The 16458-nt window shown below is 37.9% G+C and overlaps 1 protein-coding gene across 1 annotated transcript; it reads left to right on the top strand.

The window, feature by feature from the left end:
* The first annotated feature begins 7829 nt into the window (after positions 1-7829).
* On the top strand, positions 7830-16033 carry LOC131102740 (epithelial membrane protein 2-like). The gene is made up of 5 exons (XM_058048248.1): positions 7830-7963; positions 10672-10761; positions 12652-12760; positions 14484-14624; positions 14710-16033. Exons 2-5 carry the CDS (start codon positions 10684-10686, stop codon positions 14868-14870), a joined length of 489 nt encoding a protein of 162 aa, XP_057904231.1. The 5' UTR covers positions 7830-7963; positions 10672-10683; the 3' UTR covers positions 14871-16033.
* Positions 16034-16458: the final 425 nt, after the last annotated feature.

The raw sequence follows: 16458 nt of genomic DNA, 5'->3' as shown, positions 1-16458 counted from the left end.
TTCGGGCGAGAGGCGGGGTACACCCTGGACTGGTGGCCAGCCAATCACAGGGCACATATAGACAAACAACCATTCACACTCACATTCATACCTATGGACAATTTGGAGTCGCTAATTAACCTAGCATGTTTTTGGAATGTGGGAGGAAACCGGAGTACCCGGAGAAAACCCACGCATGCACGGGGAGAACATGCAAACTCCACACAGAGATGGCCGAGGGTGGAATTGAACCTTGGTCTCCTAGCTGTGAGGTCTGCGCGCTAACCACTAGACCGCCGTGCCGCCCTGCAGTTCATTATGGGAAAAAAAAATATTTAAATTGCAACACTATTATTATTTATTTGGTTAGAGTACGTTTTGGTTAGAGTTGGAAATTTTGGACGTAATTAATGACGCTAACCAAGGTTTCACAGTATTAGCTGGCAACAAACATATCTAATGCACGTGCATGTGTGAAGCGTGGCGTGGCTTGCAATGTTAGCGCAGGAAAAGGGCGTGTTTACAAGCCCATGCGGTCCCTAACCAAGGCAGACAGACCCTTTAACATCTCGCCCTAATACGTGATGATTGAAAAGTGATATCTACCCATTCTAAATAAGTCATAAAGTCATAAAGTCATACAAATAGTACGTCAACACATCAAAAACATTTGGTGTCACTCCCTTGGTGAATGAGTAATAAGTGTTTATCCTGGTTTGTCTCGGGAGCCGATGTGTCACCTTCGGACGCGGGCCAGAAGCGTACCGGTTCAAGCGGGAGCGTGTGTGAGTCAGGAGCATGCCCATGCAGTATCCTATCACGGGCAAAACCAGTTCCCATGAACCGGAAGCAAGGACTGGTACACATCTGGACTTGAAAACGAAACCAAGTAACAACGCAGGAACCCTCGACTTTCCCACTCCAAATCCTGAATGTGCATTTCGTGTTTTTGACACGAATTCATACATCGGGCGGCACGGCGGTCAAGTGGTTAGCGTGCAGACCTCACAGCTAGAAGACCAGGGTTCAATTCCACCCTCGGTCATCTCTGTGTGGAGTTTGCATGTTCTCCCCGTGCATGCGTGGGTTTTCTCCGGGTACTCCGGTTTCCTCCCACATTCCAAAAACATGCTAGGTTAATTAGCGACTCCAAATTGTCCATAGGTATGAATGTGAGTGTGAATGGTTGTTTGTCTATATGTGCCCTGTGATTGGCTGGCCACCAGTCCAGGGTGTACCCTGGCCTCTCGCCTGAAAAGAAGACAGCTGGGATAGGCTCCAGCACCCTCACGACTCTTGTGAGGATAAGCGGTAAAAAATGAATAAATTAATGAGTTCTCCTATTTTGTGTGGAAGTGGTAACTTTTTGGCTTCTTATTTTGTCTTTCCCCACCCTCGGTCATCTCTGTGTGGAGTTTGCATGTTCTCCCCGTGCATGCGTGGGTTTCCTCCCAGATTCCAAAAAAACATGCTAGGTTAATTAGCCACTCCAAATTGTCCATAGGTATGAATGTGAGTGTGAATGGTTGTTTGTCTATATGTGCCCTGTGATTGGCTGGCCACCAGTCCAGGGTGTACCCCGGCCTCTCGCCTGAAAAGAAGACAGCTGGGATAGGCTCCAGCACCCCCTCGACCCTTGTGAGGATAAGCGGTAAAAAATGAATAAATTAATGAGTTCTCCTATTTTGTGTGGAAGTGGTAACTTTTTGGCTTCTTATTTTGTCTTTCCCCACACTCGGCCATCTCTGTGTGGAGTTTGCATGTTCTCCCCGTGCATGCGTGGGTTTTCTCCGGGTACTCCGGTTTCCTCCCACATTCCAAAAAAAAACATGCTAGGTTAATTAGCCACTCCAAATTGTCCATAGGTATGAATGTGAGTGTGAATGGTTGTTTGTCTATATGTGCCCTGTGATTGGCTGGCCACCAGTCCAGGGTGTACCCCGGCCTCTCGCCCTAAGAAGACAGCTGGGATAGGCTCCAGCATACCCCCGTGACACTCATGAGGAAAATCAATAGAAAATGAATGAATGAATGAATTCATACATTCATCTCTTGTCAGGGTGTGACGGTGCAAGGAGACAAAAGGAATGAGCGGACGGAGTTTTGGGATTGTGTAATGCTGTGGTCAGGCTCACCCCTCTGGCATGTGCACGCTACTTTACTTCCCATAGTCGTGTGGAAACGCTCCCTCCCTTCACAAACATCTTAATCAAGGAATATTTGTCACATGTTACATGTGTCCTTGGAAGCCATGGAAGTGATATTTGACGCGGCCATGGAGAGAGATGAATGTGTCCTATTCAGTCATTCCAATGCCGGCGTCTGGATCTCTTGATAAAGGAGCGTTTCATTGTGGAATTCCTGTCGTGACAGGACACGTAAGTAAACGAAAACGTCAAAGAGGTGCATGGCAGACAATGTGCGCTACGGTCAACCTCCAAGCTCGGGAGAGCTTCATCTTCTGGCGGAGTGGCCCGTTTGGATAACGCTTCCTGGTTCTGGTTTTTCCAGTAGTCCCCAGCAAAGGCAGTCAGACAAAGGGTTTGTTTGTTGAACCAACCACTCCATTGGTCTCCTGAGAAGTTACACAGGCATGTGATTACTTCAAAACAGTTTCTTGTCGGCCAAGTCTTGGCCCCGCCCACCCCTCTTTGACAAGCAGGCGGCGGTAGCGGAACACTTCTTGCATCATCCGAGTACTCCAAAAAGGAGTAAGAGGTCATAGTTTTAGATTCTGCTGAGTGCAAAAAAAAAAAAAAAACCCACCAGGGAGTGTTCGATGCCGCTGTACAGTACGTGTGGTACTGTGCAGACCTTGGCGTACCTCACCTAAAAAGGTGAGGTTGACACGCCCAGGACGCAATCGGGTTCGACCGCATTCTCCTCACGCTATCGTGTCTTTCTCCGTCACGTTCCTCGCACTCCTTCACACTCCGCATGATACGGACTTCTATTCGCAGATTTATCACCAAGTTGTTTATTTAATCTCACGTTTGCACCCCCCCCCATGGAGCTCTTTGTGTTGGGGAAACTGTAGCTATTGGATGTTGATATGCTATCAGGAATCAGGAGTCGCTAATTAACCTAGCATGTTTTTTTGGAATGTGGGAGGAAACCGGAGTACCCGGAGAAAACGGGGAGAACATGCAAACTCCACACAGAGATGACCGAGGGTGGGGAAAGACAAAATAAGAAGCCAAAAAGTTACCACTTCCACACAACATAGGAGAAGAACTCATTAATTTATTCATTTTCTAATGCTTATCCTCATGAGGGTCGCAGGGGGTGCTGGAGCCTATCCCAGCTGTCTTCCAGCGAGAGGCCGGGCTACACCCTGGACTGGTGGCCAGCCAATCACAGGGCACATATAGACAAACAACCATTCACACTCACATTCATACCTATGGACAATTTGATAATCGCTAATTAACCTAGCATGTTTTTGGAATGTGGGAGGAAACCGGAGTACCCGGAGAAAACCCACGCATGCACGGGGAGAACATGCAAACTCCACACAGAGATGACCGAGGGTGGGGAAAGACAAAATAAGAAGCCAAAAAGTTACCACTTCCACACAAAATAGGAGGAGAACTCATTCATTCATTTTCTACCGCTTATCCTCACAAGGGTCACGGGGGGTGTCTTTGGGCGAGAGGCGGGGTACACCCTGGACTGGTGGCCAGCCAATCACAGGGCACATATAGACAAACAACCATTCACACTCACATTCATACCTATGGACAATTTGGAGTCGCTAATTAACCTAGCATGTTTTTTTTGGAATGTGGGAGGAAACCGGAGTACCCGGAAAAAAAAACCCCACACACGGGGAGAACATGCAAACTCCACACAGAGATGGCCGAGGGTGGGGAAAGACAAAATAAGAAGCCAAAAAGTTACCACTTCCACACAAAATAGGAGGAGAACTCATTCATTTATTCATTTTCTACCGCTTATCCTCACAAGGGTCATGGGTATGCTGGAGCCTATCCCAGCTGTCTTCAGGGCGAGAGGCCAGGGTACACCCTGGACTGGTGGCCAGCCAATCACAGGGCACATATAGACAAACAACCATTCACACTCACATTCATACCTATGGACAATTTGGAGTCGCTAATTAACCTAGCATGTTTTTGGAATGTGGGAGGAAACCGGAGTACCCGGAGAAAACCCACGCATGCACGGGGAGAACATGCATCTGACAAAACGCACTCAACTTAAGAAAGTGGGGGAAAATCCGAGAAACCGGGAACGGCAACTACAAAATGGAGAACCGGTGGAAGCCAAAGTACTTGTTATCAAAGCCATCCAGGAAGTAGACAGATACTGAAGATGATATCAGTCTTCCATAACATAGCTTGGTACAAAGTCAACAATATTTCATTGATAGCAAAAGACCAGCGAGGACTGGGACAAAGAAATATCTGTGATGGTGTACTGGTACTCGTGTTCGAGACCCCGGCTTCAACCGAAGGAATGTGTTCTACTTCACGTGGTCGACGGGCAGATGACTTTTACCGCACTGGAAACATTCCGAGCCGATGCCACAAGCTATAAAAACGAGCTATGTGGAAGAGTAATTAATTAGCGGCATGGAATAGCCGCCTCCATCTCATCTCATTTACCTTTGACTCTGCATCTTCATTCCATTCGTTCTGGCAAGTTCTTATTTCCATAGTTCTTAAGGTTTTACCAGTTCTTACTGGTTCTTACCAGTTCTTATTTGATCACTCTTAAGGTTTTACCAGTTCTTACTGGTTCTTACCAGTTCTTATTTTGATCATTCTTAAGGTTTTACAACTTAGTATTGATATAGTTCTTCTGGTTCTTGCAAGTTCTTATTTCCATAGTTGTTAAGGTTTTACCAGTTCTTATTGGTTCTTACCAGTCCTTATTTTGATCATTCTTAAAGTTTTACCAGTTCTTACCAGTTCTTATTTTGATCATTTTTAAGGTTTTATCAGTTCTTACTGGTTCTTACCAGTTCTTATTTTGATCATTCTTAAGGTTTTACAACTTAGTATTGATATAGTTCTTCTGGTTCTTGCAAGTTCTTATTTCCATAGTTAAGTTTTTACCAGTTCTTACTGGTTCTTACTGAGATAAACATTATGGTTCTTGCAAGTTCTTATTTCCATAGTTGTTAAGGTTTTACCAGTTCTTATTGGTTCTTACCAGTCCTTATTTTGATCATTCTTAAGGTTTTACCAGTTCTTACCAGTTCTTATTTTGATCATTCTTAAGGTTTTACCAGTTCTTACCAGTTCTTATTTTGATCATTTTTAAGGTTTTATCAGTTCTTACTGGTTCTTACCAGTCCTTATTTTGATCATTCTTAAGGTTTTACCAGTTCTTACCAGTTCTTATTTTGATCATTTTTAAGGTTTTATCAGTTCTTACTGGTTCTTACCAGTTCTTATTTTGATCATTCTTAAGGTTTTACAACTTAGTATTGATATAGTTCTTCTGGTTCTTGCAAGTTCTTATTTCCATAGTTAAGTTTTTATGTGGAAGAGTAATTAATTAGCGGCATGGAATAGCCGCCTCCATCTCATCTCATTTACCTTTGACTCTGCATCTTCATTCCAGCCTTCTCTTCACCCCCCCCCCCCCCCCCCCCATTCTTCTTCTTCTTTTGCACTCATGCTACGACTTGCACCCGTTTGCCCCCACCTCTTTCTCAATTGCAACCAACAACATTCCTTCTTCCTGAAACTCCTTCCTTTGAAACAAAAGCAGGAAAAGAAGGGTGTTGATCGGGAAGAAATGCTACTGGAGTTGATGTTTGTGTGTGTGTGTGCCAATGTTTATGGTATTTATACGGTAATCACACATCACGATTTGTACTCCAATTCTAATTCTAATAATCATTTGTTGGTTTTATGTAGTATTTTCTCCAGAGACATAGTCACATGCTACCGTTAAGCTACATCTGCAAACACAGCAACCCAATGGTAGACTCAAGGAAACATGGCTACACCGATTCATCCCAACTACGACCCAACTGTCAATCACATTCATACACCAGTACAGGCAGCACTGGGGGGGAAAGTGGGTGTGGCCAAAGGACACAACAATCGTGACCGGGATGGCAGAAGCTGGGTTTGAACCCACGACTACGTGTTTTTTTAGTTCTTAAGGTTTTACCAATGTGACTGGGATCGTTACTGTGGTTCTTACCATTTATGTTATGGGCTTATTGAGATCATTATTTTGGTTCTTACCATTTATGTTATGGTCTTATTGAGATCATTATTTTGGTTCTTATTTTGATTATTCTTAAGGTTTTACAACTTAGTATTGATATGGTTCTTCTGGTTCTTGCAAGTTCTTATTTCCATAGTTCTTAAGGTTTTACCAGTTCTTAGTGGTTCTTACCAGTTCTTATTTGATCACTCTTAAGGTTTTACCAGTTCTTACTGGTTCTTACCAGTTCTTATTTTGATCATTCTTAAGGTTTTACAACTTAGTATTGATATGGTTCTTCTGGTTCTTGCAGGTTCTTAGTTCCACAGTTAAGGTTTTACCAGTTCTTATTGGTTCTTATTGAGATAAACATTCTGGTTCTTGCAAGTTCTTATTTCCATAGTTATTAAGGTTTTACCAGTTCTTATTGGTTCTTACCAGTTCTTATTTTGATCATTCTTAAGGTTTTACAACTTAGTATTGATATGGTTCTTCCGGTTCTTGCAAGTTCTTATTTCCACAGTTAAGGTTTTTACCAGTTTTTACTGGTTCTTACTGATATAAGCATTATGGTTCTTGCAAGTTCTTATTTCCATAGTTCTTAAGGTTTTACCAGTTCTTATTGGTTCTTACTAGTTCTTATTTTGATGATTCTTAAGGTTTTATCAGTTCTTACCAGTTCTTATTTTGACCATTCTTAAGGTTTTATCAGTTCTTACTGGTCCTTACCAGTTCTTATTTTGATGATTCTTAAGGTTTTATCAGTTCTTACTGGTCCTTACCAGTTCTTATTTTGATGATTCTTAAGGTTTTATCAGTTCTTACCAGTTCTTATTTTGATCATTATTAAGGTTTTACAACTTAGTATAGATATAGTTCTTCTGGTTCTTGCAAGTTCTTATTTCCATAGTTCTTAGGGTTTTACCAGGTCTTATTGGTTCTTACCGGTTCTTATTTTGATCGTTCAAAGATTTTACCAGTTCTTAATAAAATAGGTCTTATTGTTATTTTGTTATTACCAGTTCTTTTCGGTTGTTACAGAGATCTAGTTCTTATGACATAGTTCTTATGGTGCTTACCAGTTCTTCTTGAGATAGTTCTTACGGTTCTTACTGGTTCTTTAGATTCTTATCAAGTAGTTCTTCTTGAGATAGTTCTTGTGTTTTTTTTTACAGTTCAGTTCTTACTGAGATCGGCCCCTTATTTCCCCCTTGCATTTTAATTCTCCATTTTACCAAGACGTGTTGCACAACATATGCTTAGTCTGTTTTGGTTGACCTCTCACCTTTTAAATGTTCTTTTTTTGGACAAAAACATCTTGTGGAAAGTCCTCCCAGAAAAAGAGCCAAGTGTCATAATTTATGCAGCTTTCTAGTCGGTTGTAACCATGTCACGTCCATACAGTGTGTGATTATGATGAAGTCCGTCTGTCACCATGGTAACTGGCGTAAATTCACCACCCTGCACAGTTTTGGGAGTTCCCCCACCAAACGTCAGTGACTCATGAGCTGCCCTCCCACTACAAGATCACCATCAGCTGAGTTTCAAACTTGGGAGACACCAAATGAGGAAAGAATGTCATGGAAGTGGGGAAGTGGGGGCGGGACGAGTAGGGATAGGTCCGAGACAGTAGGAGAGAGCGTTAGAGGGGGCGGGGGTGTGGACTTGAAAAAGAAGGCGGGGCCAAAGCAGGCGAACGGGTAGTCTCTGGTGTTTGTACATTGCCAGGCTGAGTCTGAAGTTTGTGTTCTCCGGAGTAGGAGGAATTGAACCTGAAGACACAGACGGCTATCAAACAGTAAGTAGAAAACTCTTAGTAGTACTCTTCTACCTCACGCTGGGGGTGTTTACTAGGCGTCTACTACCTTTTTACTACGTTATCCATTACCACTTTGTACCGCGACTTTTCATGCCCTGAGAACCAGTTCTTGCATGAGTCTGAACGTCCCACCCAAATCTTCTTCATCGGTAATATTTCCTAGCGAGAATATTTCACAGTTTTTTGTGTTCTATCGTCTACTGACACTTTTTTAGATGGGTTTCTACCCAAAGCCAAAAGCAGTTAGTGTGTATTCAAAGCTATTTGCATTGCCAGTCTTTATACGCTCTCCCACCCAGTACTTTATTAGAATGTTGCCCTCGGGCAGAAAAGTAGCTGAAGAGCACGTCTGTATTCAGGCTCCTTCGCCCCCCCCCCCAGGCGGAGATTATTATCCAACACAAATATTTGCAAATGCAATCTTTCACTTCAATGTGGCGGTTTAGGGCAGATAAAAAGATGTCGGGTGAGAAGGTGTGGAGTTACAGAAGGACACATGTGTATCGGAGTGAGAGTACGAGTGCAAGAGCGTGAGACGGAAGGACTCGGGGGCCCAGCCCTTGACCACTCCTTTTTACCGCCGAGAGAGAAGCGGCGCATTCCAGATGTGGCTCTTCCACGTTTCACACCCAGTTCCGAATACGAGGCTACATAAGAGGACGCTAGTTGCACCGCTTTTGATTTATTAAAAAAAAAAAAAAAAAAAAAAAAACGGCAATACTCTATAGCAGGGGTCTCAAACTCTATTTATCTGGGGGCCACTGGAGATAGGGTCTGGGTGAGGTTGGGCCGCATCAGGTTTAAAATATATATATTTTTATTTATATTATAAATTTATATTTTTTAATTCATTTATTTATTCAAAACTAAAAAATAAAAATAAAAAAAGTGTCTTCACTAAAATAAAATAAAAATAAATAAATAAAAATACTAGAAAATAAATAAATCACTAAGTAATAAATAAACAAATAAAATAATAAAACAGCAAATAAGAAAAACATAAGAAACCATATATAGTTGGTGGGTAATGATTTTTTTTTTTCAGATTCAAATGAACAGTATTAAGAGTTATTTAACTTTGAACATCAACATTAATGAAAATTAACCATTTTACCCAATTAGCAAATATATATATATATATATATATATATATATATATATATATATATTTATATTTTTATTTATATTATAAATTTATATTTTTTAATTCATTTATTTATTCAAAACTGAAAAAATAAAAATAAAAACTGTCAATAAAATAAGATAAAAAAATCAAAAATCAATCAATCAATAAGTAATAAATAAATAAATAAAATAATAATAAAACAGCAAATAAGAAAAACATAAGACACCACATATAGTTGGTGGGTAAAGATTTTTTTTTTCATATTCAAATGAACAGTATTAAGAGTTATTTAACTTTGAACATCAACATTAATGAAAATTAACCATTTTACCCAATTAGCAAATATATATATATATTTATATTTTTATTTATATTATAAATTTATATTTTTTAATTCATTTATTTATTCAAAACTGAAAAAATACAAATAAAAAACTGTCAATAAAATAAGATAAAAAAATCAAAAATCAATCAATCAATAAGTAATAAATAAATAAATAAAATAATAATAAAACAGCAAATAAGAAATACATAAGACACCACATATAGTTGGTGGGTAAATATTTTTTTTTTCATATTCAAATTAACAGTATTAAGAGTTATTTAACTTTGAACATGAACATTAATGAAAATTAACAATTTTACCCAATTAGCAAATATATATATATATATATATATATATATATATATATTTATATTATAAATTTATTTCATTTATTTATTCAAAACTGAAAAAAACTGTCAATAAAATAAGATTAAAAAAAAAAAATCAAAATAAAGAAAATAAATAAATAAATAAGTAATAAATAAATAAATACATAAATTAATAAAATAATAATAAAACAGCAAACAAGAAAAACATAAGAAACCAAATATAGTTGGTGGGTAAAGAATTTTTTTTTTCAGTATTAAGAGTTATTTAACTTTGATCATGAACATTAATGAAACTTAACCATTTTTACCCAATTAGCAAATTAGCATCGTTACATCTGCTAGCAGCGTCCTAACTTGCAAAATCGCGTCAATTGTGTCCGGTGTGCACACACCTTTAAGCTGTCATTTCCTGGTACATGATATACCATGCAGCATCCATAGCAAACTTTCATATCAAGGTGGGGGGCCGCAAGTTTGAGACCCCTGCTCTATAGAAATCATTCTAAATATTCCTGTCGTTTTTTTTTTTTTTGTTTTTTTTTTTAAACCGGAGGATGTAAAGTACTACATCCGTTACAGTTATTTTTAAGGAGTGGCGGGGGTTCTTGCGAGCGCCAGACAAGTCCAAACTCATCTTCCCGCCGTGAGCTTCCCTCTCAAACGATCAGTTTCCGCTAGCAAAGACGAGATTTATTTTGTAGCTTGTGACGGGTCCTCGCAAATCCACAGCGTCACTGTGGGAATAAGCAAGCCTTGGGAATGACTCGGAGTTAATTAGAAGCCGCAAAACCAAAGAGTTGTGCTATGCTAGTGTGCGCTAGTACGCTTGCATTACTGTTACTGTACTAAACAAAGTTGTACTACAAAATAAAAGCACCGCTTTTCTCCGTGCGTTTTTGTCACACAGCCAACCGCCATCATGCTGATTCTCCTCGCCGCCATCTTCGCCCTCCACATCATCGGCATCATTCTCCTTCTGGTGGCTACCATTGACAACGTAAGTGTTGGCGTTGCGCCGCTTCCTGGTAGACCAAAAGTTGAAAGGTCGGACTCAGCTCGGCTATGACGGTAAAAAAAAAAAAAAAAAAAAAAAAACGCAGATGAGGGATTGGTCGGCTCTTTCATCACTCCCGAGTTTTCATTCCCGCTGTCACTCAGCGATGACAGACGGATGGAACACGTGGGCCCGTCAGCCGCCGTCATTGCTCGTCAATGGCAGGCAGGCAGGCGGCGTCGCCGTCGCCTGCGCATACTCGGCATTCACGCACAACTATGTGGCGTTGTTGGCCGTGTGGCGGTGAGCGCCGCATTCCACAGCGAGACGTGGAATGCATTCCTCCCCTCTGGTCGGCCGTGCCGAGCGTGCCTGAACACGAGGCGTAAACATCGCATGCTCGCCAGCGTTGTTTACTACCGAGTCATGGACGGATGTCAACATGTTAGAGTCCCTAAAGTCCAGACATGTAATACACACACAAAAACATTATTATTATTATTAATTAAAGAAATATGCCTAATTAAATATTTAATTAATCATTAAAAAGTTAATTATAAAAAACATTAAGTCATTAATAATTATTTAATACAAAAAGGTTCTTTAATTAATTTAATATTTTTATTGATATTAAATATAAAAAAAATATTAAATGTTTTATTTTTTATAAATTAATTGTAACAATTTCTTAAATATTTAATGCATTGCTTATTTTGTGTTTACTTAAACTATGCAACTAATTTATAATAATTATTAAGAAAGAGTAATAATATAAAAAGGTTCTTTAATTAATTTACTATTTTTATTGATATTAAATATAAAAAAATTATTAAATGTTTTATTTTTTATAAATTAATTGTAACAATTTCTTAAATAAATATTTAATGTATTGCTTATTTTGTGTTTACTAAATTATGTAACTAATTTATAATAATTATGAAAAAGTAATAATATAAAAACATTATAGAATTAATTACTTAATAAATAAAAAATAAATATTTAGAAACATAATATTTATATTAGACATAATAAATGTTGTATTTATTAATGTATTATTTGTTTAAATTATTTAATTGCAAGTGTAAATATTTACTGTATTATTTATTGAGTAATTATGAATTCAATATTTTTTTTATTGAGAGTTATACTCAATATTCCAAAAACATGTAAAATTCTATGTGAAAATTTCAGTTATTTAATAAACGGTAAATATATTCTGTATAACAATATTATAATAATATTAATTATTATTATTGATATTACATATAAAATATTTATTAAATGTTTTATTTTTTTATAAATTAATTGTAACAATTTCTTGCATGCATTGCTCATTTTGTATTTACTAAATTATGTAACTAATTTATAATTATGAAAAAGTAATAGAATAAAAAACATTATGGAATTAATTACTTAATAAAAAATAAATATTTAGAAAAAATAATATTTATATTACACATAATAAATGTTGTATTTATTAAATGTATTATTTGTTTAAGTTATTTAATTGCAAATGTAAATATTTACTGTATTATTTATTGAGTAATTATGAATTCAAAATTGTTTTTTTATTGAGAGTTATACTAAATATTGCAAAAACATGTAAAATTCTATGTGAAAATTTCAGTTATTTAATAAACGGTAAATATATTCTGTATAATAATATTATAATTATTTTTATTGATATTACATATAAAATATTTATTAAATGTTTTATTTTTATAAATTAATTGTAACAATTTCTTGCATGCATTGCTCATTTTGTATTTACTAAATTATATAACTAATTTATAATTGTGAAAATATAATAATTACTATAATATAAACAATATAAACATGTGAATATTCATTGAAAATTTTTTTTTTTACTAATTGTGTCGACTGCTTCCTCAGGCTTGGTGGGTGACTGAAACCATTTCCACTGACGTGTGGGCCAGGTGGATATACAGCAATGGCGTGTGGAACTACACCGACCTCCCCACGGGATCACACTACCCAGAGGGTACGAGACACACACACACACACACACACACACGATCCCGCAAAGACAAGGTTGAGGGAGAACCTGTCTTTGTGCACACACACACGTCTTTCCAATTCTAATGGACGTGGTCATGTGACCCCAGCTGCATTAATTAAAAGTAAGTATGCAGCCAGTGTTGACTTTGCATTCCTGTGAGCGCGTCTAATCCAGACCCGAGTCAAACATTTGCCAAGCAGTCTACCGTTTGCAGTTAGACCAGGGGTGGGCAAACTTTTTGACTCGCGGGCCGCATTAATTTAACAAAATTGACGGGGGGGGGGGGGGGGGGGGGGGGGGGATATGTAGTATTTTACACGTAACAATTTTTACACCTATATTTTTACACATATTTTACATGTAAAAGTGTCATGCAATCTTCTATATGTGCACTTTGAAATTATTTATTTGATGTAAAGTGTGTTATAAATTTATTATTATTATTATTATTATTATTGTTATTAGAATTATTATTATTAGTTATAGTAATGTTATTATATTATTAATAATATTATTACTACCATTATTATATTAATATTATTAACAACAATATTAATATAATAGTAGTATTATCATTATTGACAACATTATTATTATTATTATTATTGTTATTAGAATTATTATTATTATTAGTTATAGTGATGTTATTATATTATTATTATTTTGTTAATAATATTATTACTACCATTATTATATTAATATTATTAACAACAATATTAATATAATAGTAGTATTATTATCATTATTGACAACATTATTATTATTATTATTATTATTTATTTATTTAAATTATTTAAATTATTTGGGCAATTTACTGTTCACGCTGCACTTTACATTATGTTGTTCATATTTGGTGTCTATTCTATCTATTTATTCTCCACATTATTATTATTATTGTTATTAGAATTATTATTATTATTAGTTATAGTAATGTTATTATATTATTATTATTATTTTGTTAATAATATTATTACTACCATTATTATATTAATATTATTAACAACAATATTAATATAATAGTAGTATTATTATCATTATTGACAACATTATTATTATTATTTATTTAAATTATTTAAATTATTTGGGCAATTTACTGTTCACGCTGCACTTTACATTATGTTGTTCATATTTGGTGTCTATTCTATCTATTTATTCTCCACTTTATTATTATTATTATTATTATTATTATTTATTATTACTTATCTTCTTTTGTGTCTGTTATTATATGGGAGCCAGGCAACGACATTTCGTTGGCAATTTCACGACTGTGTTTTTGTGCAATGACAATAAAGAGAGTCTATCTCTATCTATCTATCTATCTATCTACTATTATTGTGCTTGTGCTCCTTTTTCCAGGAGTATTTTAACAACAGACCACATCAAATAACGAAATTGATAAAGCAGCTACCTCAACCATCAAAAAGTTGGCACCAGCCACGATGCCAGGTTATGTGTTGAGTTTAAACGAAATACTTTGGGAAAAAAACAGGCGGGCCATATTGAAACACTTAGCGGGCCGGATGTGGCCCCCGGGCCGTAGTTTGCCCACCCCTGAGCTAGACCGAGCATTTCAAGTGGTAGGGGTATCGTTCGTTAGTCGCTATGCCAATGCCACAACGCCGTCTAGTCTACGCTATCTAACAGTAGTCCATGGCAGTCCTGCCCGGGCCTTGTCACGTATCGCTTTCTCTGTCTCCCCCTGCAGACTACCTCCAGGCGGTGCAGGCCAGCTCGGTGCTCGCCTGTATATTCTCCATCCTGGGCATCTTTGTGTTTGTAGTTCAGCTCTTCACCTTGAACAAAGGACAGAGGTTCACCATCTCGGGCGTCTTCCAAGCCCTCGCTTGTGAGTCTGCTTCCTTGCACCCACGGCACCCTTCCGATAACGCCGCCCCCCATTAACGTCCATTAAACTTCGACCCTTTTTGCAGGTCTCTGCATCATGATCGCGGCATCCATCTACACGGACCGATTCCATCTCAACGAGAATTTCGGTTCGTACGGTCACTGCTACATCCTGGCGTGGATCTCCTTTGTTCTCACGTTCGTCTCCGCCATCACTTACTTTGTGCTACGCAAGAAAACGGCATGAGAACGACGCTGGAGTTAACTCCGTTTGACTGGATCTCTTTTAGCGATAGAAAAATCTTTGATTTGTAATTACGGAGCGATAGACTGTAACATTCCAAAATGGCAGTAAAAGACAGGCACAATCTATTTTCCGTTGCTCCACAATGGAATACAGTAAACCTCGGATATATCGGAAATTCGCTCACAACGGACAGATAAAAAAGAACCGATTTTTCTGTAATGCATTTCCAATAAAAATTCATTGCATATATCGGAATTTTTATAACGGATTTCGCCTATTTCGGACAAAATCTCCAGTCCCGTTCCAATGCATTTCCATGAAATGTCCCTCGCATATATCGGATGGCCGCATCGTGGCGCTCCGATTCGCCGAATCGTGACAGGCCGCTATACGACGTCATTTGCAGCGTTCAGGTACATTGGAAACATAGTCAAGGAAGTGCCTTTTTATAACGGATAAAATCCGATTTACGCATTTACCGGATATAAAATCCTTCCATTTTCCGGTATACGCATATAACGGATTTCGCTTATATCGGACAAAACCAGTGGGAACAATTGAATCCGATATATCCGAGGTTTACTGTAATATTTCTAGTCGGTTTGGCCTAATTTAAAAAAAAAAAAAAAAAAAAAAGCTTAAATAAAGAATGATTTTTAATTTCTAGCAACCTCACAGGTTTTCTTTGTACGTACATTTAAATATGAATAGAAGTGGATAAAAAGGGGTGAGCCTATTATTTTTCATGTTTTGTTTTTTTTTTGTCATTATTTTATCAACTTAAACGCATATACTGTACTTCCTCCCGGTCACTAATTCAACCGCCGCATGACACCTGTCCATCACGGCTTGCGGTACACGCCGGTCACCGAGTGACACCACCGTGCAAATGTCCAAAAATGGCATCCGAAGACGTTAATATTGTGTAACAGTACTAACCCGACAGATATTTAACGGTAATACTTAAATCCAACCTCTTACAAATGGACCGCCTTCACTGCCTTGAAAAAGTCATTGTCCGATTCCCCCGAAAGTGACACGCCCAAACTGCCGTTCCATACCGTGTGTAAATATGCTCCCTGTTATGCTTTGTATATCTTATGCTGTTTTGTCATCGTGGATGACGAGGATTTTTACTATAATAAAACCAGAGTTTCAACCAATTATTGTGGTTTTTTATGTCCGTGTGATTCCGACAGTGGCTTCAGTGATCGCCTCCCCCCCTCCAGACACACTTATCCATATCATCTAGTCACACGAACAACACACTGCAATCGCCACAAATTATACACAATCCGATCCCGACAACTTGCCTCCATCTTGTGGCACTCAGAAGCCAACCAATCAGATACGTCCCTACATCATCACTTCCTTGTTTACATTGTTTACAGAGATGTGGACTCATCATCTGGCATTGGCCATCCCGACCAGACGGTACAAATGAGCACTGGGAAACCGCACTGGGAAACCGCACTTGGGAAACCGCACTTGGGAAACCGCACTTGGGAAACCGCACTTGGGAAACCGCACTTGGGAAACCGCACTTGGGAAACCGCACTTGGGAAACCGCACTTGGGAAACCGCACTT

The sequence above is a fragment of the Doryrhamphus excisus genome, chromosome 15, assembly GCF_030265055.1.
Source record: "Doryrhamphus excisus isolate RoL2022-K1 chromosome 15, RoL_Dexc_1.0, whole genome shotgun sequence".
Lineage (NCBI taxonomy): Eukaryota > Metazoa > Chordata > Actinopteri > Syngnathiformes > Syngnathidae > Doryrhamphus > Doryrhamphus excisus.
The sequence above is the reverse complement of the archived record's forward strand: the minus strand, read 5'-3'. Positions and strand labels throughout refer to the sequence as shown.